We start from the raw sequence: 22,974 nt of genomic DNA on the forward strand, positions 1-22,974 counted from the left end.
CCGGGCTCTGACTAGCGCTCGGTGAGCTCAGCGATGAAGTCCGCCACTGCTTGGCCCTTTATGGCGGTTCTTGGCTTGTAATCAATATCGAACTCACTGAGCTCAATGGCCCACTTGCTGAGGCGCCCCGAGTGTTCAAGGTTCTGCAGCACTTGCCTCAGCGGTTGATTGGTTAACACATGGATTGTGTGAGCCTGAAAATATTGGCGGAGGCGCCTAGTGGCAACGATGAGTGCGAGGGCCAGTTGCTCCAGGGGAGGATACCTCGTTTCTGCTCCAGGGGAGGATACCTCGTTTCTGATATGGAACGTCTGATCAATGGGCCTGAGTTTGCAATGTACCTAAGAAGGTAGCTGCCTCACAGTAATCAAGACATCGAGTTCAAGAAGACTTTAAATCTGGCGATGAAGACAAAATGCCGCAGATTTTTTTAGAGTAGTCTTTTATTTCCAAGAATTATGTAATGACAGTTATGCCTTAAATCAATAAATGACATTTTGTTTTAACTCTTTCTCACTTGGCTTACCTAATTAAGTATGATGTCTAGGAAAGTAATTGAGATTAGTGGTACTTAAGAGAGCCTCGCTCCACCGAAATCTCTTCCTACTTTCCTGGTCATATTTGATTGGAGTCACCGAACGGATTGAGTGACTACAATCTGTCTAAGTTTGATTTTTATTTTTGGATTAGACTTTGGTTAAGAAACTTTGATGTAATCATTGGCTATTAATAAAGTGTCGATTCTTTTACTTAATGTCTTGGACATACCTTAATTCGAACTTTATCTGAAAGATATAAGAGCCAATGGTTTTCATGTGGAAATACATGCATTGTGAGAATGGACAAGAGTTCCTTTGCATCACCTCTAATGACTACGGACATAAACGAGTATTAGACAAACTTATGTGTCGCTCTAGTGGGTTGTATGAAACCACTATTCGAGTCATTGAATCCAACCATGTCATGAGAGATGATTTATGGGATTCTGACACAAATAGGCTTTGGCATGACCGTTTGGGACACCCAGGTCGTGACATGATGATCCGTGTATTAAAGACTTCACACGGACATCCATTTTCAGAACGAAAAGAAGTAAGAACCAAGAATTGGTTCGAGGAGCTGCACATGCGCCTCATGGCGCCATGATTGTGCAAGACTGGCGACACATGGCCAGCACCGCCTACCCCCTGCGGACAATACATGGCATTGACGCCATGTATGGAGACTTGGCTCCTCTCTCTACTTCTCAAAGTAAATTGTGACATTGTGGCTCAACCAAAACCTTCATTGGTTGATTATAAGGCCAATCTTTCGTTCTGTAAAGCCTTTTTTTTTTTTAAGGATCACGACCATCCTATGCAAAGGACACTAAAGAAATAATTTCATTCTTACAAAGAATCCAAGGGGATTCTGTGGATCGACTCAACCAACTTGAGGACTGCTTAGATGTTTTATGTTGTTGGTTGATATGCAGACACGCTGGTCACATGTCGCACTATCGTCCACTCGTAATGCTGCTTAAGATGAACTCCTAGCCCAAATCATATGGCTACGGGCTCACTACCCGGATCATCCCGTTTAGTCAATTCGACTTGAAAATGCTAGAGAGTTTACATCGAAAATTTTCGATGACTATTGCATATCATTGGGTATTGATATCAAGTATCATATTCCCATGTACACACCCAATTGGTCTCGCGGAAAAGCCACCATTAAACTACTACGATGGTAGCCCGGACATTGGTAATGCGCACCAATATTTCTTCTTGGGTTATGCAATATCGCATGCAGCTATGCTAATTCGTCTACGACTCATAGCAGCCACTCAACTTTTATTTGCGTTACAGCTAGTGACTGGGTTCGAGTCTAATATCTCGTACTTATGCATATTTGAGTGTGCGGTTCATGTGCCAATTGCGCCGCCACAGCGCATCAACATGAGTCATTGCAACGAATGCATATATATATTTGTGTTGGACATGAGTCTCCAACTATAAGTCCGCTATGTAGAACCCTTGACAGGCGATCTCTTTTTTCGCTGGATTTGCGGATTGTCACTTTGATGAGACAGTCTTCCCGTCGTTAGGGGGAGATTAGAACGTCAACGTTCAACAGGAACGACAGGAATTGTCATGGTCTGTCCCCACTATGTCTCATCTTGATCCCCTAAAAGTGACGAGATCACATATACCTGCTGCAAACATGTCTGCAAGGATTGATGTCCCCATAGGAGGACATGGTGCCACCCAGAGGAGATGGGTATGGCACCACTACCATGGATGGTGGTATGGTGACGCCACAAGGTGGTATAATGGCGTCATAGGCAATGGGTTCTGCTAGAGAGAGTAGGAGACCCATAGGTTCGATGGATTCTCGCCCTAGGAAGAGAGCGAGTTTGGCACAACTTGATCCATTGATCATTGATACTCAAAATCCGTCTCATGAGAATATTCTGGATTGTGGTTATGTCCAAGAGACATCGTTGGGGGACGCCTCAATGTTAGAACCAATTCCTGATAATATAGAGATCTCTACGAACTACACTAGTGTACATGAGGACGTGGAATTATTGAGACCAATGACATCGAACCTTACTCCGTTGAAGAATGCCAACGTAGAGAAAATTAGCCTAAATGGAAAGATGTGATCCAGGTTGAATTGGATTCACTAACGAAGAGGAAGGATTTCGGGCCTGAGATGCCAACACCTCCTAACATAAAACCTGTTGACATTAATAGGTCTTCGTTAGATAGCGTGATGAGAAAAAGAGATGATAATCTCGCCTTATAGCGCAAGGCTTCTCACAAAACGCCCTGGAATCGACTACGAGAAGACATATTCTCTCGTTATGGATGTCATTGCACTCCACTACATTGTCAGTTTGGTAGTTTCCAAATAACTGAACATGCAGCTTACGAATGTGGTCACTACGTATCTCTATGGGGATCTAGATACGGAATATAATGAAGGTTCTTGTCGACTTCATTTACCCAAATCAAGTGGCTCTTGACCACGGAGCGCGTTTTCAATGAGGGTGAAATGCTCACTAAAGTGACTACTTGATTGGGAAGGGATATGATGAACTATGCCCCTGCGTTTTCATGACAAGTTCTGGATTTGCAATTGTCACGGTTTATGTTGATAAACATAATTGGAACCCTTGAGAGTTAAGGGAAACCGCTGAACACCTGAAATCCGAGTTTGAGATGAAGGACCTTGGGAGAACACGGTTTTGTCTAGATTTAGAACTTGTATACCGTGTCAATAAATGCTTTGCATTTTGATAAAGTCAAAAATGCACTCCCATGGTCGTCCGTAGTCTTGACCCTAAGAGGGATACGTTTCGTCCCAGGGATGATGACGAAGACGTGTTAATTGGCAGAAGTGTCTTACCTAAGTGCAATAGGCGCATTATTGTACTTAACACAATACAAGACCGGACACCTCATTTGTTATGAACTTGTTGGCTAGATGTAGCCTTGCGCCAACGCAACGCCATTGGACTGGTATAAAGACAATCTTTCGTTACTTAAAATGACGGAAGAATGAGAACGGATCTCATAAGCCCAAGTGGCACCGTCCAAGACGATGTGATCGGCAAAGCCGCCGGCCACCCATCCTCCTCCCTTACATCAAAACGATGATGATGTTTTGATGGATTTTGCTGATGTAGGGTATCTCTCTGACCCTCACAAAGGTCGTTCCCAAACTGGTTATGTCTTTACCATGGGAAGCACTGCGATATCTTGGAGGTCTACAAAGCAGACCCTTGTTGCTACTTCCTCAAATCATGCAGAGATTATTGCTCTACATGAAGCCGTGCGAGAATGCATATGGCTAAGGTTTGTAATTAGACATATTCGAGGAACTTGTGGTTTGAAGTCTACCACAGATGAACCTACATGCATTTATGAAGATAATGCAGCTTGTATTGAGGAAATGAAATTAGGTTTCATCAAGGGCGACAACACCAAGCATATATCGCCCAAGTTCTTTTACAATCAGCAACAACAGGCACTTCTAAATATTGAAGTGAACCAAATCCGATCAGAGGATAATGTAGCGGACTTATTTACTAAGTCTTTACCTAAATCCACTTTCGAGAAACATGTGAAGAGCATCGGATTAAGAAAGTTATCCGAACTCCCATGATTGTTGCAATCAGGGGGAGATATTGACATCAGGGGGAGGTATGATGTCTACATGTTCGATCTCGAGGAGTGAAGGACGTGTTGTGCTCTTTTTGTCCTTCGACCAAGGTTCTTTTTGTCCCACAGGGTTTTTGTTACCTGGCAAGGTTTTTAGTGAGGCAACGATCAAAGTGTCATCACCAAGTTTGAGCGGCACAAGGGGGAGTGTTGAAGGATGTCGACATTATGTGTGCCTCTACAAACTAGGGTTTAGAGTTGTAATAGGAAAATGTTCTAGGTATTCAATTGTATTTGGATTCTATTACCTTTTGTGTACCTTGTAACTCCTTATATAAAGGGCTCATATTATCAATAATAAACACACAATTCCCATTCTCTATAACATCCTTAAGATTATCCTCTCAAACTTCTAATCTGTTCTTGTTATTTCATCTTTCCTAACTTCAACTAAAATCTTGTTGAGAATTGGGAGGCAAATGGGTGGTTGTGAGGGCAATGTTAGAGTTTCACTTTCTTCCATAATCCTATTCTTGTTCAACTTGTTTCAGTCACATAATTTCTTTTCAATTTATAACATAACTGCAACCCAATACAGCACTCGGGTTCAATACTAAAACTGGAGAGAGACATGTCTTGACTTGCTGGGCAAGTAACAGTGATCCATCCCCAGGAAAATTTGTTGTTGGAATTGCGCCATAGAGGCCACCAGAAGCATTCACTTGGAGATTAGATTCAAGTGCAACTCCATACTGGAGAAGTGGACCATGGGATAAAACAAAGTTCATTGGGATACCAGAAATGGATCCTACTTATCTAAATGTGTTCAACCTTGTAGAAGACGTAGAGAAGGGAACTGCATATATCTCTTTTAATACATACAACAGCTCCCCTGTCACAAATCTGGTGATTTCACCTGAAGGCGTTTTAAAGCAAATGCGTAAGAGAGAAGGCAAAGATTGGTATGTAGCTTGGGAGGCTCCTAATAGTACATGTGATATTTATGGGTTGTACGTGTGGTCCTTTTGCAATTTGCAAAATGGATGAAAACTTAATTTGTAAGTGTTTGAAAGGGTTTGTGCCAAAGTCAGAGGAGGAGTGGCGCAAAGAAATCTGGACTGGAGGGTGCGTGAGGCGAACTAACTTATCTTCTTGTGGTAAGTCATTGAGAGGGAAAAGCGATGGATTTTGGAAGATGGATGGTATCAAACTTTCAGATTTTTATGAATTTGTGCAGCTTGGTCAGAATGCTGACAATTGCCGCATATGGTGCTTGAATAACTGTTCTTGCTTGGCATATGCACATGTAATTGGAATAGGATGTTTGGTCTGGTCCAAAAGCCTTGTTGACATCCAACAGTTCTCCTTTGGTGGACAACAACTTTTCCTCCGTCTCGCAAATTCAGAACTAGGTAACAGTACTAGTGCTGTTCTTGAATAAATAGTTATTAGATAGGATAATGTTATCATGTTGTCTCTCAAACAATCAAACTGCTTTTGATACGTTGTTTGCTTAAATTTTCAGTTGGTGATAACAAGACACGAAAAACCATCTACAGTGTTGTAGCTGTTTCTGTCGTTACCATCTCTGGAACCATCTTAGTTTTCATTTTCCATAAGCGCAGAGCTGATGAAAGGGGTAAGAAATAAGTGAAGTTTAAAAGAGATTTCACAATAATAATACACATCATGCTTTTTTATAGGGCTAACTACTGTTTAGTCCCTGTAGTATGGCCTTGTCCTCATTTCAGTCCCTGCCTTTCTAATTTAATCCCAAAAGTCCCTGAACTCAAAATTTCCAATCCAACTGATCCATTTCCTCCATTTCATCCGGTTGCTTGCTGACATGTCAGTTTTCGATTTGCCAGTTCAGCGCCACGTAAGACGCGAATTTTATAAAGTGACAAATTTGCCCCTGCTTCATTTTCTTGGAAAATTCCCTCCAAAATGGTTAATACCTCACCACAAACTCTCAAATATTCATCGACAACAAAAACCGCAATTCATTTTGCTCCTCAATTCATCAACAACCACAATTCATCAAATTAGTCACTTTACAAAATTGGCGTCTTACGTGGCGCTGAGCTGGCAAATCGAAAATTGACATGTCAGCAAGCAACCGGATGAAAAGGAGGAAATGGACCCGTTGGACTGAATATTTTGAGTTCAGGGACTTTTGGGATTAAATAAAAAAGGTAGGGACTAAAACGAGGAAAAAGTAATATTTCAGGGACTACACAGATTTTTCCCCTTTTTTATACTTATTATTTTTAGGCCTTGCAGTATATATACGTTAATTGAACTGAACTGATATAAGATCAATTGCTAATTTTTAAAAAGCAGGAAACATGAAAGATGCCAAGGAGCACTTTCATTGGATTGGGACAGTTCATACTTCAAGTGACACTCTTCAGTGTGTAGACCGAAACGATCCATCTGATCTACCTCTGTTGGACTTCGATAGCATATCAATTGCCACAAACTTCTTCAACGCAGCAAACAAACTTGGGCAAGGAGGATTTGGTCCTGTGTATAAGGTGATTGTATTTCACTCAAAAAAATGAATTCATATTGAAAATTGTTCACTAATAACTGACAGAGGAAAATATGAAAGGGGAAGCTAATAAATTAGAGATATGTATTGTAGGGAGAGCTGCAAGATGGAAGGGACATAGCAGTCAAAAGACTATCTAGTAGCTCAGGGCAAGGGGTTGAAGAGTTTAAGAATGAGATTATTTTGATCTCTAAACTTCGACACAGAAATCTTGTTAGGCTCATGGGTTATTGCATTGACAGAGAAGAGAGGTTGCTAATATATGAGTTCCTGCAGAACAAAAGTTTGGACACTTTTCTTTTTGGTTGGTTCTTTAAGCCTTTATTACTGATGGCTCTCAGTTTTGTGATTCTAGCATCTCTTTCATACCTTAAGAAAATAGACGGATGGTGTCTTTCTTTTATCTGAATTGGTGTTAATAGTAATGTTAAATTAGTAAAGGTAGTGGAAAACACTTTTCGAAATTTGGCTACAAGGAACTGATGTATGGATCAAACAAAACATCTTAAACTCATCTGACTGTCTCTGGTTATATTAAACATTCTGCTGTTACATGATCACTTTATGATGAGATTGGTTTATTTACAGATGAATTAAGAAGAGCAGAGCTTACATGGGAGAGACGCTTCAACATTATTCATGGCATTGCCAGAGGACTTCTATATCTCCATCGTGATTCAAATTTAAGGGTAATACACAGGGACTTGAAGGTCAGCAATATTCTCTTGGACGAGAAGATGAACCCAAAAATCTCAGATTTTGGACTGGCACGGATGTTTCAGGGGACACTGGAACTAGCAACTACTCACAGACTAGTGGGAACACTGTAAACATCTTTCTAATAGTATAATTTCTCATGTCTGTTACTTCTTGTGTGTTATCTATTAGCACATACAAGAATAACTAGGCTTAGAATTGGGACATTAAAGTAAGATTTTAACGAAAATATATAACCGCTCTCTTTACAAGAGCTATCAGTTGGGTTGGAGAATTTCTTTGAAGTGGCTAATAAGAAATAAGGAATCTCTAGAGCAGAGATATATGTTTAAGTAGATGTGGAAGTTGGCTTAAGGATTTCCCTTATGAAAGCTACTCTATCAGACCATGAATTCCTTCACAAAATAAACTCCCTGGAATAGAACAATCTATATAAACTATTACTTAATATTTAGTCATTTGGTTGTTAATCACGGCAATGATGAAAACTTATTGCACTCAATTGCAGCGACTATATGTCTCCAGAGTATGCCATGGGTGGAACATTTTCTGTAAAATCTGATGTCTTTAGCTTTGGTGTCTTGTTATTGGAGATAGTCAGTGGCAGGAAGAACACCAGCTTCCATTATTGTGATCAACCGATAAGCCTTGTTGCCTATGTAAGTTACTTTTGCATCAAATAGGCCTTTTTAGTTTGACATACATTGTTGCCTCATTATATGACTATAGTGGTTGTCTAACTTGGTACTGAAGTCTAGTTTGTTGAAAATTATAAATTCGAATCCTTCAACCCCTATTTATATTTGGCTCTCCCCCTCAATATTTAACAGAATTATTCTGACAAGTTTGAGATGTCATATCAGGCATGGCAATTATGGAGCGAATGCAGGGGACTTGACTTAATGGATGAAGTTTTGGCCGACTCAGTTTCTCCATCAGAAGTTCTAAGATGCATTCGTGTTGGTCTTCTTTGTGTACAGGACCTTGCCATGGATAGGCCAACAACACCGGATTCAGTTTCCATGCTAGTTAGTGAAACAGATCGTCCACAACCCAAACAACCTATATTTGCTTTTCAGAGCTCGTTACAATGTGATCTAGCGACACAAAGTGACAATGTATGCTCCCTAAACGAAGCAAGCATCACAGTACTCCAAGCGAGATAGCTCACTGAAAGTGTAACATTACTGTCCTTGTGTGTTTATGATTGAACTGTACATAAGCCGTAAGGAAGGTTAATAGGTGAGGCTGTGAGATGGAGGTATTAATGGATTCATCAAATTTAAATTGTTCTTGAAGACTATATATGGCATAGGATTATGTTTGTTCTGTATTAAAATGTTGTTTGCTTTATTCAAAGAAAGGTCCTACCTGATAATACAACAAATGTTGAAGGAAATCAGCTTTGTGTGCCTAATCAAACTAGGAGTAGTTCCATGATTGTAATAGGAGAGAAGGTTTTAGAATTCCTAGTCCTACTTGGATTAGTTTTCCTTGTATCATTAGAACATGTACTTTGTGATCCATATATATAGGGCTCCTATTCTCAATAATGAAACACACAATTCTCTCTTCAATCTCTCTTGAATCCTTTATTCTTAAACACGTTATCAGCACGAGTTCTAACAACAAAACCAAAAATCCAAAAACTGAAATTCTCTTCAACATCACCTTTTCCACCGTTGCACCCAAATGCGTAGCTACACACGGGCTCCGATGGGCTGCAGCCCACCCCAAATTTTGAAAAAACATTACTTTGTAGCTTAATTTTAGTTTTAAAAAATTAAATATTAAAAATTAGCCCACCCAAAATTTCTATACTTAGCCCATATGTTATTAAACTTAGTCCATATGTTATCTTTTTTCTTTTTTTTTGATCAGATATATATTATTTATTTTCTTGAGGTATTTAATTTGATTTTATTTTCTATTCTGCTTTAAGAGGTATAATCGCATAAAAAGCTTGCTTTTTTTAGTAAGGATTAATTTCAGTTTACCCCCCCTGAGGTTTGGGGGTGTAATCATTTCACCCTCCAAACTCTCAATTTCACTTTTTTACCCCCTGAACTTTCCATTTTTTGTCTTCCGTGCCCAATGTCTCATTTTCCGTCCAAATTGGACGTTAAGTCCGATAATGGGGCCCACTTTGAGGGCTAAAATGGTCAATTTAAAATTTAGAAAAAGAAAAAAAAAAAAAAAAAAAAACAGTTTCGACCTCTCTCTCCCTAAAACCATTTCTCCTACCACCGTCACCGTCGCGCTCCATGCTCCGCTTACCACCACCGTGCCGGCAACGACCATGATCCATGAGCTCAGAAGATAAAGCATTGCCACTAGAACCAGCCTCGTCATTCATTTTAGTTGGGAAAACTGCTTCAAGACTGAACTTGCAGCATTCCCATCATAATCTCCATGCCAATTGCAAATTTGCGAATGAAAAGAAATGGAATCAGAAACAAAGACTCACGGATTGTCATTTTCATCATACTTAAGAAATGGAATCAGAAACAACAAATTTGCTTATTGCAACATTCCTAGTACGTCATTCACCAGAATCCTAATAAGTGAACGCTTAAAAGAACTGAACAATTATGAAGAGGGCATACAATCCCAGAAACTAAAGGCACACAATTTCCTAAAGGCTCAATCACTCGATTCACAGAAAATAGAAAACGCAGTAGTAACAAAATCATAATCAGATAACAAATGAAAAAAAATCAAATTTCTTGACGAACAAAACAAGGAAACCCAGTTCCAACCTTTCTATAATCCACAGAAAATCTCAGCGCAGAAATAACCAATATCAAAACCCAATAAACCAAATTCACAACCCACCAAAGAACAAAACCCCAGAAACCCAATCCAAATCACTCAAAACAGATAAAGACCCAGATGAGATTCGAGGCTCCAGAGTCCAAATTCGCAAGCAAAAAACACTGATCAGCAATCAATCCTAGTAAAGATTCGAAATTGAAGAACAGAACAGAGAGAGCGGGCTGCTCACAATATAGCGCTTATAGAACTTCTGCTTGAAATGGCTGATGACGTCAGGGCAAGACGCCATGTGTGGAGGGATGAGGATGTTGGCCCACTAGTCGGCCCATCTCGAGTCTTTCTCGTAGTCGTAAGCCGCCGCCGCTATCTTCTTCAGCTTCTGTGGGTCGTCTCTCTCCTCCCCCATTATTCAAGATCGGCGATGCTTCCCTGTGACTCAAGATCGGAATCGGCTGGAGAATTCAGATCGGGCTGTCAAACCCTAGATTTATCAGAGGGCTCCAGCGGGTTGAGAGCAAACTCGGGGAGGAAGATTCGAATAGATAGAGAAGTAAAAAGATCAATGTGGATGTCCTTGGTGGTGACGTCGTCCTCGAATAAGGGATTGGCGGCGGCGATGGCTTCTTCGGGTCGGGAGGTGACGCCATCGGAGGCGGAGAGAGGAGAGGCGGAGTCGTCGACGTTGACGTCGTCATCCTCGCCAACGACGTCGTCTTGGGGGGAGGAGGAGAGGTTGCCTTCGGCGTAGTCTTGGTCGGGGGCCATGGCAGTGGTGAAGCAATGAGAGAGAGAGAGAGGAGAAATGGTTTAAGGGAGAGAGAGAGAGAGGAGAGAGGGGTCGAAACTGTTTTGTTTTGTTTTTTTTTTTTTCCTTTTTCTAAATTTTGAATTGACCATTTTAGCCCTCAAAGTGGGCCCCATTATCCGACTTAACGTCCAATTTGAACAGAAAATGAGACATTGGGCACGGAAGACAAAAATTGGAAAGTTCAGGGGGTAAAAAGTGAAATTGAGAGTTTGGGGGGTGAAATGATGACACCCCCAAACCTCAGGGGGGTAAACTGAAATTAATCCTTTTAGTAAACTAGGTCAACTTTTTTCTATTTTTTCTCTCGCTGTTTCTCCAAAATCAATCAAACCCAGACGAAAAGCTTTGGTTCTTCTGTCGACTGCTGTTTTCCCTCTTCACTCTTCAGGTATAAGTTTATCCTCTATTTCTTTTGGGTATATGATCTTTTGCACCTCTTCGGTTTTTAATTCATATATTTTTTGCTTTTAGTTCACAATTGATTAATCAAATCCATTTGAGTCCTATCACGCTATTGCTACTTGATTAATATACTAATTTAGCTTGCTGACTTTGTTTAAGAGGTGTACATGCTACTGGTATATATATTTTTTTATTGACCAACGTTTGACTCCATATGTATTGTTGGATTCTTTATCAGTTCTTAGATTGTATTTTCTTTTTCAATTAAGGTTTGGGATTATGGGTTTGCTTTCTTAGCTGATCAGTTGGCTCTTTGTTTTATCGTTTAATGAATTGTTAGAGTAGTGTTTGTGTTTAACTTTTGATTTTATAATAGTTGATTACTTGATTTTATTGTTGCATTTGTCATTTGGTGATGGTTACATATTTAAATATAATGTCTGATCATAATCGACCAACCAAGAAAGCAAAAACTCTTGATTCATGGCTCAAGAAAATAAGAGAAGATCAGAATAGTAGTATACCACTTGCATCTAATGAGCATCATCATGTCACTTATTTGCCGGTTTCTACAGCACCTACAGAAAGAGCATTTTTAGCTATGAAACATATCAAACAATATTGCGCAACAAGATGCAGGGGCGGATTCACATAGAGCCCATATTAGACACTTGCCTAGACTGGGCAAAAACATGGCAAAACCAGGGCAAAATCTTCATAATTGCCTCCAGAATCTATAGCTTCCCTCTAATTTTCCTCTCTTCCCATCTTGCCATTTTCTTGCCTTACCTGAAAAAATTTTCTAGCTCCGCCCCTGACAAGATGGAGAATGACTTTTTGGCTGATAACATGATTGTCCACATTGAAAAAGAATTGACCGAGAATTATGATACAGATTCAATAATTAAAGATTTTGTTTCTATTCAAGGGCGTAAGGTGTAATTTGAGTAGGTACATTCTTTAATTGTCTTAGACTTCTGTTATCAAGTTTCTATCAAATGTTATAATGTTCATTTTTTCAATCAGTTAGCTATTTGATTGTTTGATATGTCTTTAATATAAGATGTGGTTTGTAAAACTTAAAAAAAAAAAAAAATTAAAAAAATTAGTAAACTTTTATAAAATATTTTTTTAGCCCACCCCATTCTAAAATCCTACCTCCGCCATTGGTTGCACCTAGCCCGAGCTAGCCTATCCGCTGCTGCCCACCTGCGCCCCTGCGCTACACGCTGCCCCTGCAGCCCTTACGCACCCGTGTGCCGCCTATTGCCCCTGCAGCACAGCAGGATGCTAGTTCCTGTGCAGATCAGCCTGCTTGCACGCCCCGAAACGTCTTGATCAGGACCTCAGATACAAATCCTTCCTTCATCAAAGCTGTTCGTCTCTGTCTCTTCTATCTGACCTCTGAATTTCAGCCTTATTGGAGTTGTTTTGAGACCTGTATACCAATCGAAGTGAAAGCTGTTCAGAAGCAAATCTGCTTCGAATTTCAACAAGTAAGTTTTAAATTAAAGTTCCCTCTTTCCGAAATTTAAATTTCTTCTTTCTTTTTCTCGGGGACTTGCAACCTCCCTTCTTCTACATCCCACCTTTCTTATAACGTGGGTTCGATTCTTTGAAAAGCGGAATCATGGGGATTCACGCTATACGAACTAAGAGCGTTCGTAAACCGCGAACTAAGAGCGTTCGTGAACATCAAAATATTACGGACTAAGAGTGTTCATCATAGAGAAAAGAACTCAACTTTTATTAATAAACCAAATGGAATTACATCATTGTTTCTTTAGCCAAAGAAAATCTAATCCAATAAACTAGCTAATGCAAAACAATGGCATTCGTCTAACTTCTTTCGGTAATTCCAACGCAAATGTGACCAGGTGAGTAGAGAGATGTCGGTGGAGCGAGGCTCACTTAAGTACCACTAATCTCAAAACCTTCCTAGACATCACATTTACATTGAGTACGCCTACTTTGAAGAAAGACTAAACCATTGGCATCTACTACAAAAATAATATGGCAATTGCCTACATCTCTTGGAAAATAAAAGGACTTAATCGAAATCGCCAGTTTCTTGGCCCTTGAAGTCGTCCACCCTAAGAGCGAGATCGTCCTCTTGATCTTCCTGCTCCATGTAGTGCGCCTCCCTTGCTTCACGATACGCCTTGTATGTGTCTGTAACATTCTGGGATACTCTATATGCTTTGGCCCAATGTCCGGTTGATCCACATCGAAGACAAACATCATGATGGTCATGCTCCCTTGATCGAGGCGCAATTTGGACGACCATTACTCTTGGTGGCGTCACCACCATGGCCGGAGGCTCCGCCTCTCTCTCTCTTCACACGTTGACCACCACGGTTCCGTGCATGCCTTTCTTGGCTGTTTCTTTCCTCTTTAGGGCGAGTATATGGACCAAAACGTACAGAATTGTCCCTATTCCTAGGGGTTCGCTCGTTGCGTCCTCCCTTGGGGGCGCAACTATAGTTAGACTCCGGAATAGACTTGGTTACCACAAGTCTAGAGTTATAGTTTTTCACAAGGATATTGTCATGCTTCTCAGCTACGTTCATGGCACCAATAAGCTCATGAAACTTTGTGATACATCCTGCATTCACACCGATAATTCTTAGAAATCATCAGTGCAGAGACGGGGAAGGTAGAGAGAGTCTTCTCGATCAACATCGTATCAATGATGTTCTTTCCACAGAACTCTATCAAAGACTTGATACGAAGGGCTTCCGAGTTGTAGTCAAGTATGGACTTAAAATCACAGAAGTGGAGGCTATGCCATCTCACTTCTAAATCAGGAAGCAGGGAGTCACGAACGTTGCCAAATCGCTGCTCAAGTTCCACCCATAGTTTTCTGGGGTCCTCTTCATTGAGGTATTCACTCTGGAGCGCTTCATTTATGTGTCTTGTCATGAGAATTATGGCTTTAGCTTGATTCACTTCAAAAGCGGTAGCTTGCTCAACAGTGAGTACGTTCTGACTTGGCTCTTGGATGGTTTCCAGAAGTCCATCAGCCTTAAGGTGTTGGTGCACATCGCGGACCCACCTATGGTATCCTGCGCCTGTTGTCTCCAGTGGAACAAAGTTTAACTTGTTCAAGTTACTCATCCTGAAAAACAACAAATTTCTGAGCATAGTTTCGGAGCGAAAAAGGCTACCACGAAAACAATAAAATTTCTGAGCATAGTCGCTTCCAAGAAATTAAGGATTTCTGAGCGTAGTCGCTTCCGAGAAATCAGATTTCAAGAGGGGTTTGGATTAGATTAAAACAACGATATATGTGGTCGATCATTTTCTTCTCAACAAACTCTAAGTTTGGAGGACTCTACAAGCTCCAAGCTTGGAGTAAGCACGAACCCCCACAGTTCGGCTATTAGTCTCCCTTATGAAGAAGAAAGGGGGGTAGAAGAAGGGAGGTTGCAAATCCCCGAGAAAAAGAAGAGAAAAGAATTAAAAAACTTCAAAAACCGGAACTTTTAGAAAAATTTACCTTGAAAAGTTTCCGGACATCTTGACCGGAAAAAAGGTTGCTGAAGAAGGCCGAAAAACAGTCGCCGGAGGAGTGGCCGGAATCTGGTGGCTGGAGCTAGCCTGGGCTGTGCGGGGCTGTGCAGGAGCTGCACAGGAGCTATGCGGAGGCTATGGGGGGCTGTACGGAGGCTGTGCGGGGCTGGCAGGTAATCTGTCGGCAGGTGCTCGGCAGGGCTGCGCAGGGGTCTCGGCAAGTGCTCGGCAGGTGTCAACAGGGGCTTCGCAGGGCTCTCGGCAGATGTCGACAGGGGCAGGAACAGGGGTGCATAGGTCTCGACAGATGTGTGCAGGCCTCTCGGCAGGTCTCGGCAGCTACTCGACAGATGTCTGCAGGTGTTGTGCAGGGTTCTCAGCAGCGTCTCGACAGGGCTCGGCAACTTCTCAGCAGATATCCAGGGGGCAGGCACAAGGCAGGCTCATGGCAAGCATAAGGCAGGGGCCAATCTGAATTTTCTGACGGCTGGTTCAAGCAAATTCCGGCCGGTTCTGGTGGTTCCGCCGCCGGTTCTGGGCTACTTGAGGCTGAGGCTTCGATATGTGAGGCGATGGATGCTGGGATTTGAGGGCTACGAAATTAGGGTTTCAGGGTTAGGGCTTCGCGCTGCTAACGTGTTTTAGAGAAACGGGAATTGAGAGAAAATTGCTGTGTATTCTCCTTGATAATAGGAGCCTCTTTATATAGAGAATTACAAGGCATAGAATCTGAATTGTACAAGGAAATGTAATCATACATTGAATAGGAATCTCTAAGATTCTCCGAGATTATCTAATTAAACCCTATTATCACTAGGTCAAGTAACCTAGAGTTTGGGCCAGACACAAAATAGAGATTTACTTGAACACAAACCACATTATTGGATAAAACCATTTCTAATCTCTCATTTTATTATAAGTTACGGTTAAGGAGAGGGGGACGTACAACCCTTTCTAAACTAAAGAAATTGGAATGTTGTCATAAAAAAATAAAAATAAATAAATAAAATAAAATAAAATAAAAATAGAGGTCTTAGACTCTTGGCAAGTAAATTGAATTTTATACAAAAATAGACTTAAAATGTAAATACCAATTCTAAGGAGTTCCAATTGCAAATAACAAAAATAAATGGGGTCGTGAAGAAAATATGTCACTCTTGATGTCACTCTGTTTACGCGACTTCACTAAACGTGTTCATAATCCCACTGTGAGAATGATTTACTAAACGCTCATTAAAAGTAACAATTAGGAGAGGGGGGGAGGACATAGAGCCTTCCAAACTAAAGAAATTGAAATATTGTTATAAACAAAAAAAACAAACAAACAAGCAATAAAAAAAATAGAGGTCTAAGTAAATTGAATTTTATACAAAATTGGCTTTAAAAATGTAAATACCAATTGTAAGTAGTTCCCATTGCAAATAATAAAAAGAAATGGGGTCGGTAGGAAAATAGGTCACTCCTTATGCCACTCTGTTTAGGCGTTTCCTAGTCCCATTATGATAGGGATACACTCGCCTCGCTTATATAACTGTCTCTCCTCTTTCCTTTTCTCCTCACTCTTCTCTGCATTTCTAATTTCTCTTCTACCAGAAAACCCCCAATTTTTTTCCGGCGGCGGAGCCCTAATCCCATCGTCCTTGGTTCGCTGTGCTCTTTCAATTCGTCGTATTCTCATCATCGGAATACAATTGACGACGATTTCAAGCCGCGCAGAAACGAACGAAGAAGATCAGAGACTACGACGACGACGGCACAAGGCTTCTTCTTTCCTTGTTTTCTTTCACATTCACGGTGTATGTATTTGGTTCAATTTTCTCTGCTCTCTTGTGTAATAGTGAAACCCTAATTTCCATTTGTCACTATTCTCTATCGATTGTTCTTGATTCAATTCTGAAGAATTTGCCATAAATAAATTCAATTTTTCTTGAATATCATGATGAGTGTGGCTACTGTCTCTCCGATTTTGCATAACATTGATAACCTTGTTGGGTATCTTACGAGGGGACGAGGTTTAGATTCTGATTACAGTGACCTAGGATTGATAGATCAGAGGGCAAAGAGGCTTAAGGTAGAGACTGATGTGGGAATTTCAGGAGAGGCAAGTTTTGCTTTTGACGAAAAACCCAGGTTCTCTGAAGTGAGATTTGGGTATATACCCAAGGGGTTAGTGCTTAGGGATGATGAGATTGATCGATTATGCAATGAAAACACTAGGAATCTGTTGTTGAACCATAAGAAACTTCATCTGGTTCTTGATCTAGATCACACCCTGCTGAATACCACTTTCCTTGATGAGATGTCACCCGACGAAGAATATCTGAAGACCCAAACCCAATCTGATCATTCTCGGCAGTATGTTCACATTGTGGACACTCCCAGTAGGCAATTGATGACCAAGTTGAGGCCTTATATTAGGACGTTTTTAGTGCAAGCCAGTCAAATGTTTGAGCTGTCCATATACACAATGGGTAATCGAGATTATGCGCTAGAAATGGCTAAGCTGCTTGATCCCGGAAATCATATCTTTGGTGGTAGAGTCATATCGCGTGATGATAGCACAGAAACAGAGAGAAAGAGTCTAGATGTCCTGCTTGCGCAAGATTCTGCTGTTGTGATCCTTGATGATACGAAAAATGTATGGACAAATGACAACAGGGACAATGTAATAGTGATGCCTAGATACCATTTCTTTAGATCTAGTTGTCAAAAGTTTGGCCTCAGTAAGGGTAAGCCTTATTCTGAGTTGAAGACTGATGAATGTGATCGTTATGGAGGAGCTTATCTTGCAAATGTACTTCAACTTCTTGGATATATCCACACCATATTCTTTAATGAAGTTGAGTTACAGGGGTGGGATCTTATGGACAGAGATGTGAGGCTCGTCTTGAAAATCCTTAAAAAGGAAGTCTTGAAGGGCTGTAAAATTGTTTTCAGCCATGTATTCCCCTCAAATGTCGAAGCTAATACTCATCCTTTGTGGAAGATGGCGGAGCAGCTGGGCGCTACTTGTTCAACACAAGTCGATCCATCAGTCACACATGTAGTTGCAGCGAATGCTCGAACACAGAAATCGTGTTGGGCAGTTAAAGAAGGAAAGTTTTTGGTGAATCCCCAATGGATTCATTCTGCAAATTTTATGTGGCAAAAGCAACCTGAAGATAATTTTCCCTGTCATTAGTTCATTACTAACACTGAGCAACTCTTAATTGGACTGATAATAGTTGCAACTAAACTCTCCAGTTTACTACACGCTACAAGCAAAAGCCAGTTCCCACAAAATGAACATAAAAGAGAGAATGAATTGCAAGACCAACACTTTTGGAAGTCTGAGAGAATTTTTGAATGAAAAAAAATTGTAAAATTTCAATCTTATAAAAAACCTTCTCTAGGTTGTAAATTTTGTTTGCTTTGTTCTTGTCTCAACTTTATATTATCGTCTTAAGAACTTGGTGTACCTATTCATTTCTTTCCAATTTATAAAATCATTTACAACCATGAAAATTGACATGATAGAAATTATCAAATGACCAAAACTTGTTATTTAAGCCAATTAAAAATTCAATGAAAGCAAATATATGAAAAAAAAAAAAAAAAAAACAACAACAACAACAACAACAATAAGGATATGTCCTATCACGACAAAATTTGTCGGGACAGGTGCATGTTGCACTCATTTATTTCTTTTTTTTGGATCTTTTGTTAAGTTTATCAAATGAATTCCATTCACTCTTCCATTTCCTATACAAATCAATTAGTATGTCGAAAATTGAGTGGGAGCAGGTTATGATAAAATTTTTGTGACTTAAAAAAAGATTCATTTGTTGTATACCGTATAGCATTATCAAAAGAGGAAACTCAGAAATTATCGAGAATTTGAACAAAATAATCACGTCAATTGTAATTACTTACTTGAGTGAATAAAGATAGGGCTGCATACGGATTGGGTTGGATCGGTTTTGACTCTAAACCGTCTCTATACTAAAGTGAGCAGTTTAAGCATTTTGGACAACCCGTTACTAAAAAAAATAAGCTTAACCCGATCCAATCCAATCCAATTAAAGATGGTTTGGTTCGGTTGGTTAGGCAGTTTTAACCTATGTTATATTAACATACTATTTATGAAAAAAAATTCTAGTAAAATACTATTTATATTAACCTATGTTATATTAAATAAGCATAATCTAAATTTAAAATACAATGATCAAATCCAAAAAGAATATTCAAAAACCAAAATCTAGAATAGATTCAAAGTGATTGACTTATTTGATAGCTTAGCTATAAATACTAGCTTAATATGGTATGAGAGGATCAAATTAATCGTAGCGATTTTAGACTTCTAGGCCTTTGGGCATTGGATTCGATATGGTAGTATATTATTTGAGAATAAAGTTATAATTGGATATTTAGAACTTACTTAGAACAATTGGACAAATGAATATATATATATATATATATATATATATATATATATATATTTACAGATTTTATCCAGAGCGGAGCTCCGCTTTGAAATTAACGTGTGAAGTTCGAGTTTAGGGTCACTTTTCGGTTGCATATCCACATCTCAACCGTTCAGTTTCTAGGTACTAGTGTATAGATCATCTCTGAAAATTTTCAGCCAAAATGATGATCGTTAAGGTATCTAACTCGCTTAAACCAATGGATGGACTGAATCTGTCAACCTGAACCGTACTAGCTTTAAGGCAGTTATCAATGCCTTAACGATCATCATTTTGGCTGAAAATTTGCAGATATGATCTATACACTAGTACCTAAAAACTGAACGGTCGAGATGTGGATGTGCGACCGAAAAGTGACCCAAAACTCGAACTTCACACTTTAATTTCAAAGCGGACCTCCGTTCTGGATAGGATCTGATTTATATGAATATAAATTTAAAACTTTTTCTCATTATATTTTAAACCTACTGGTCGGTTCAGGTTCCGTGGTTTAAGTAAAAGAGAAACAAAACCAACCCAATTCATAAATGGTTTGGTTCGGTATTGAACCGGCTTTCAATTTTTAAAATTAAAAAACCTTAACCAAACCATATTTATTGGTCGATTTTGACCGGTTTGGTCGGTTTGTACAGTGTTTTGCACACCCCTAAATAAAGATAGTCAATGAAAAATAAAATATATGAAAAAAAAATAATGGAGGAATGAGCTATTGTGACAACCTAGTCAACCAGAGAGGTACATGCTCCGTTCAATTTCTATTAAATATATCAAAATAAATTTTATTTCTATATATTGGTAAATCCTTTGGATACTAAATGAATGAGTTGTAGGTTTCAAATTGATTTTGATAATCGAGTGGGAGCCAATTATGGCGTGATTTTGATTACGCAACGGAAAATTCTTTATCATAGCACATATTACAAATTAAAAGTTATACCTAATCAAGAATTTCTAAACCGCATTGTTGCACATAAACAAATTATCAAGAATATGTTTGAAATTTACAAATTGACTGAATATGAAATGTACAAATTATGGCGTGGTTTAGGTGTTCATATTCTTGATAAATATCCATCAATAGCACATATTACAAACTACAAGTTATGCTTAAAATTTATCAAACTTATGAACACCTAAACCACCAATGGCGTTAAGTAACACATAGTTACCTGCTTTCGACACTAAGGGAGAGAGGAACGCGCCCCACGCGCGCAGAAGAAAAGGAAAAAACCCGGAGTTTGTTCGTTCTCTCCCGGCCTAACGCTACCGGCGATCCTGTCGTTGCGTTCCGGCCCGTGAGGGGATGTCATTGCTGGTTAGTGGCGGGCCCTCTGGGCAGAGTCACGGTCTAGGGGAGGAGGGTGGGCTCTTGACCTCGGATTGGGCAGATCGTTCTCGATATGTCCCTCTCGGATCGGGGGTGACGGCGGTTGTGGGGCTGCGGCAAATTGTTTCTGCCCGGGGGTGGGAGATGGTGTCATCGAACGAGTGATCTGGGTTATGGCGGATGCGGGAAAATTGCGGCAGAGGGGATCCTCGTTGGGATCGGTTACTGTCGTGGTTCTAGATCTGGTTGCGGTTGTCAACTAGGTGTAGAATCTGTATGCATATTGGCAAGGTGGAGCGGCGGTATCAGGAAGCGGCGAGGCCGCGGGGTGGTGTTGATGGTGCTTGTCGGTGGCGGGAATGGTTTTCTGCATTGGTTTATTACTGCTGGGGGAAGTGGGTGTTGGGCCGGGACCTTTTTTTTGGGCTTTGCTGGTGTGGCATGGTTTCTGATTGTTTTAGTTTTAGTTGTGTTTTAATTAGGGTTTTCTGTTTGGTTTGTTTAGGGTTAATAAGTCCCTACTCTTCTGAGCTAGGGTTGGTTTCCTACTCTGTTGAGATAGGAGTTGGTCTAGGTTTAGGGTTTAGGGTTTCGTCCCTACTCCTTCTTCTTTGAGAATATGGTGGCAAGTGCAACTTGTGCTATTTAATTAATCATGAAGGAAATCAATGCCCTCTTGGTATATCATCTTCAAGGTTGGAGTGTGGTCCTCTAGAAAAAAGACTTGAAATTGGAAGCTCCTCTCTAAGGTTTACTGCCAATAAGTTCATGGATGGTGCTTTTAAGTTTCAGGGCATCCAAAGCGCTACCACAATATACACCCAAATTTCAGCAAAAGGTAAACTCTCTCTGTGAGAGACAGGAACGCGCCGCACGCGCTCGGATTTTGATCGAGGTTTAGCCAAGGCTCTCTCGTCCGGCGGCACTCCACATCGGTGGGGCTTGCCTCGGCGTTGCTGTGAGGCTGCTGGACGGGTGTTGATGGTCTAGGGTCCTCTGGCTTCTAAGATCTGCAGTGGCTCTAAGTCTGATAGCAAGATTTTGCTTTGTTTGGTTCGAAGCTTCTTCGTGGTGGGGAGTCATGGAGTCCCGGTCAAGGGGCGGCGCGGGCTGGTGTTTGGCTCCAGGCATCGGCGGCTATGCAGCTTCATTGTCGGGGTGCAGTCGGCGTTCTTGGGGCACAAGGGATCCTTTTCTTTGGATCGGGTCTGGTGCTTTCTCGATTCGATTTGTCTTCGCGGTGGTGGCGGTGTGGTATGCGGCGGTCCTTGCAGTGGGCGGAGACGATACGATGCGGTCTGGTAGGGCTTTGGTTGCGGCGTGCGTCCTTCTCAGCGTAGGGAGGTAGAGGTGGAACAGGGCTGGATCAGCGATTTGGGCCTAGGGTTTCTGTTTTTTCTTTGGGCCATTTGGGCTATTTAATAGCTGATTTTATTTTCCTTTTTTAAAGAACTCTAGGATAGTATTTTATTACTTTCAATAAGTCCCTAATTTTTTACGGAGCTACGCACTTTTGTGCCTCTAGCGAATCTTCCGGAGTAGTACCGATGGAAGATTCATGCTATTTCGATGTATTTAATGTCAAATGAGTGACCTAGTTTTATGTACCACTGTGGGTACTAACACAGCTTCTTGTCTGTTTATAGATGGCAATGGAAGGGTATGTAAGGGCCATTCTGGCTTTTGATCAATATATTGGCTATCGCCTTCTTTAAAAAAAAAAAAAAAGTTTCAGGGCATCCAAAACCCCTATTTTGCCTTCTGTTAGCAATAGCATATTACTATTTGGATCCCATGAGCATACTAGACATAGGCCTATTGTGCTGCTTGTGAAGCTTGTATCCTCAAAGACTAATGCAGACTCAATGGCATTCGTTCTGGTCACAAAAGCAGTGTCCATGGATGAATCTTCTACTGCAAAGGTAGTAGCAAATGTATATGCTTCTGAATCGGCAATCGAGGCTGTAGGTGAACTTGCACCAGAGCTTGTAACAAAGGGAGCTGCTACATCAGAATCTACTTTGAAAAGCTATATGCTCCTGCAATAGAGTATGCGGCTGTTTTGCTTTCTACTGAGAAACCTCAAGCTCAAAAGAAAAACAGACCTCCATCATCTGCTTCTCCCGAAAAAAAAAAAATATATTTGAAAAATTTATTTCCGGAGCTGTTTAACATGGTGGTACTACATGATGCACCAACAAAGAAGCTAAAGGTACCAGAAATCCCTAACGAATTCTTTGCTAGGTATCTTGGATTGATTGAGGCAC

General features: G+C 40.5%; 2 protein-coding genes across 2 annotated transcripts; both read left to right on the top strand.

Moving 5' to 3' along the window:
* The first annotated feature begins 4,949 nt into the window (after window positions 1-4,949).
* Window positions 4,950-7,110, top strand: LOC133737180 (G-type lectin S-receptor-like serine/threonine-protein kinase At1g61420). Its single transcript, XM_062164788.1, has 6 exons — window positions 4,950-5,110; window positions 5,222-5,273; window positions 5,386-5,560; window positions 5,674-5,787; window positions 6,492-6,685; window positions 6,796-7,110. Exons 1-6 carry the CDS (start codon window positions 4,950-4,952, stop codon window positions 7,108-7,110), a joined length of 1,011 nt encoding a protein of 336 aa, XP_062020772.1.
* Window positions 7,111-16,426: 9,316 nt separating this feature from the next.
* Window positions 16,427-18,373, top strand: LOC133740022 (RNA polymerase II C-terminal domain phosphatase-like 4). The gene has a single exon (XM_062167856.1). It carries the CDS (start codon window positions 16,854-16,856, stop codon window positions 18,096-18,098), a length of 1,245 nt encoding a protein of 414 aa, XP_062023840.1. The 5' UTR covers window positions 16,427-16,853; the 3' UTR covers window positions 18,099-18,373.
* The last annotated feature ends 4,601 nt before the right edge of the window (window positions 18,374-22,974 follow it).

Source organism: Rosa rugosa, chromosome 3 (assembly GCF_958449725.1).
Source record: "Rosa rugosa chromosome 3, drRosRugo1.1, whole genome shotgun sequence".
In the NCBI taxonomy this organism is placed as follows: Eukaryota; Viridiplantae; Streptophyta; class Magnoliopsida; order Rosales; family Rosaceae; genus Rosa; species Rosa rugosa.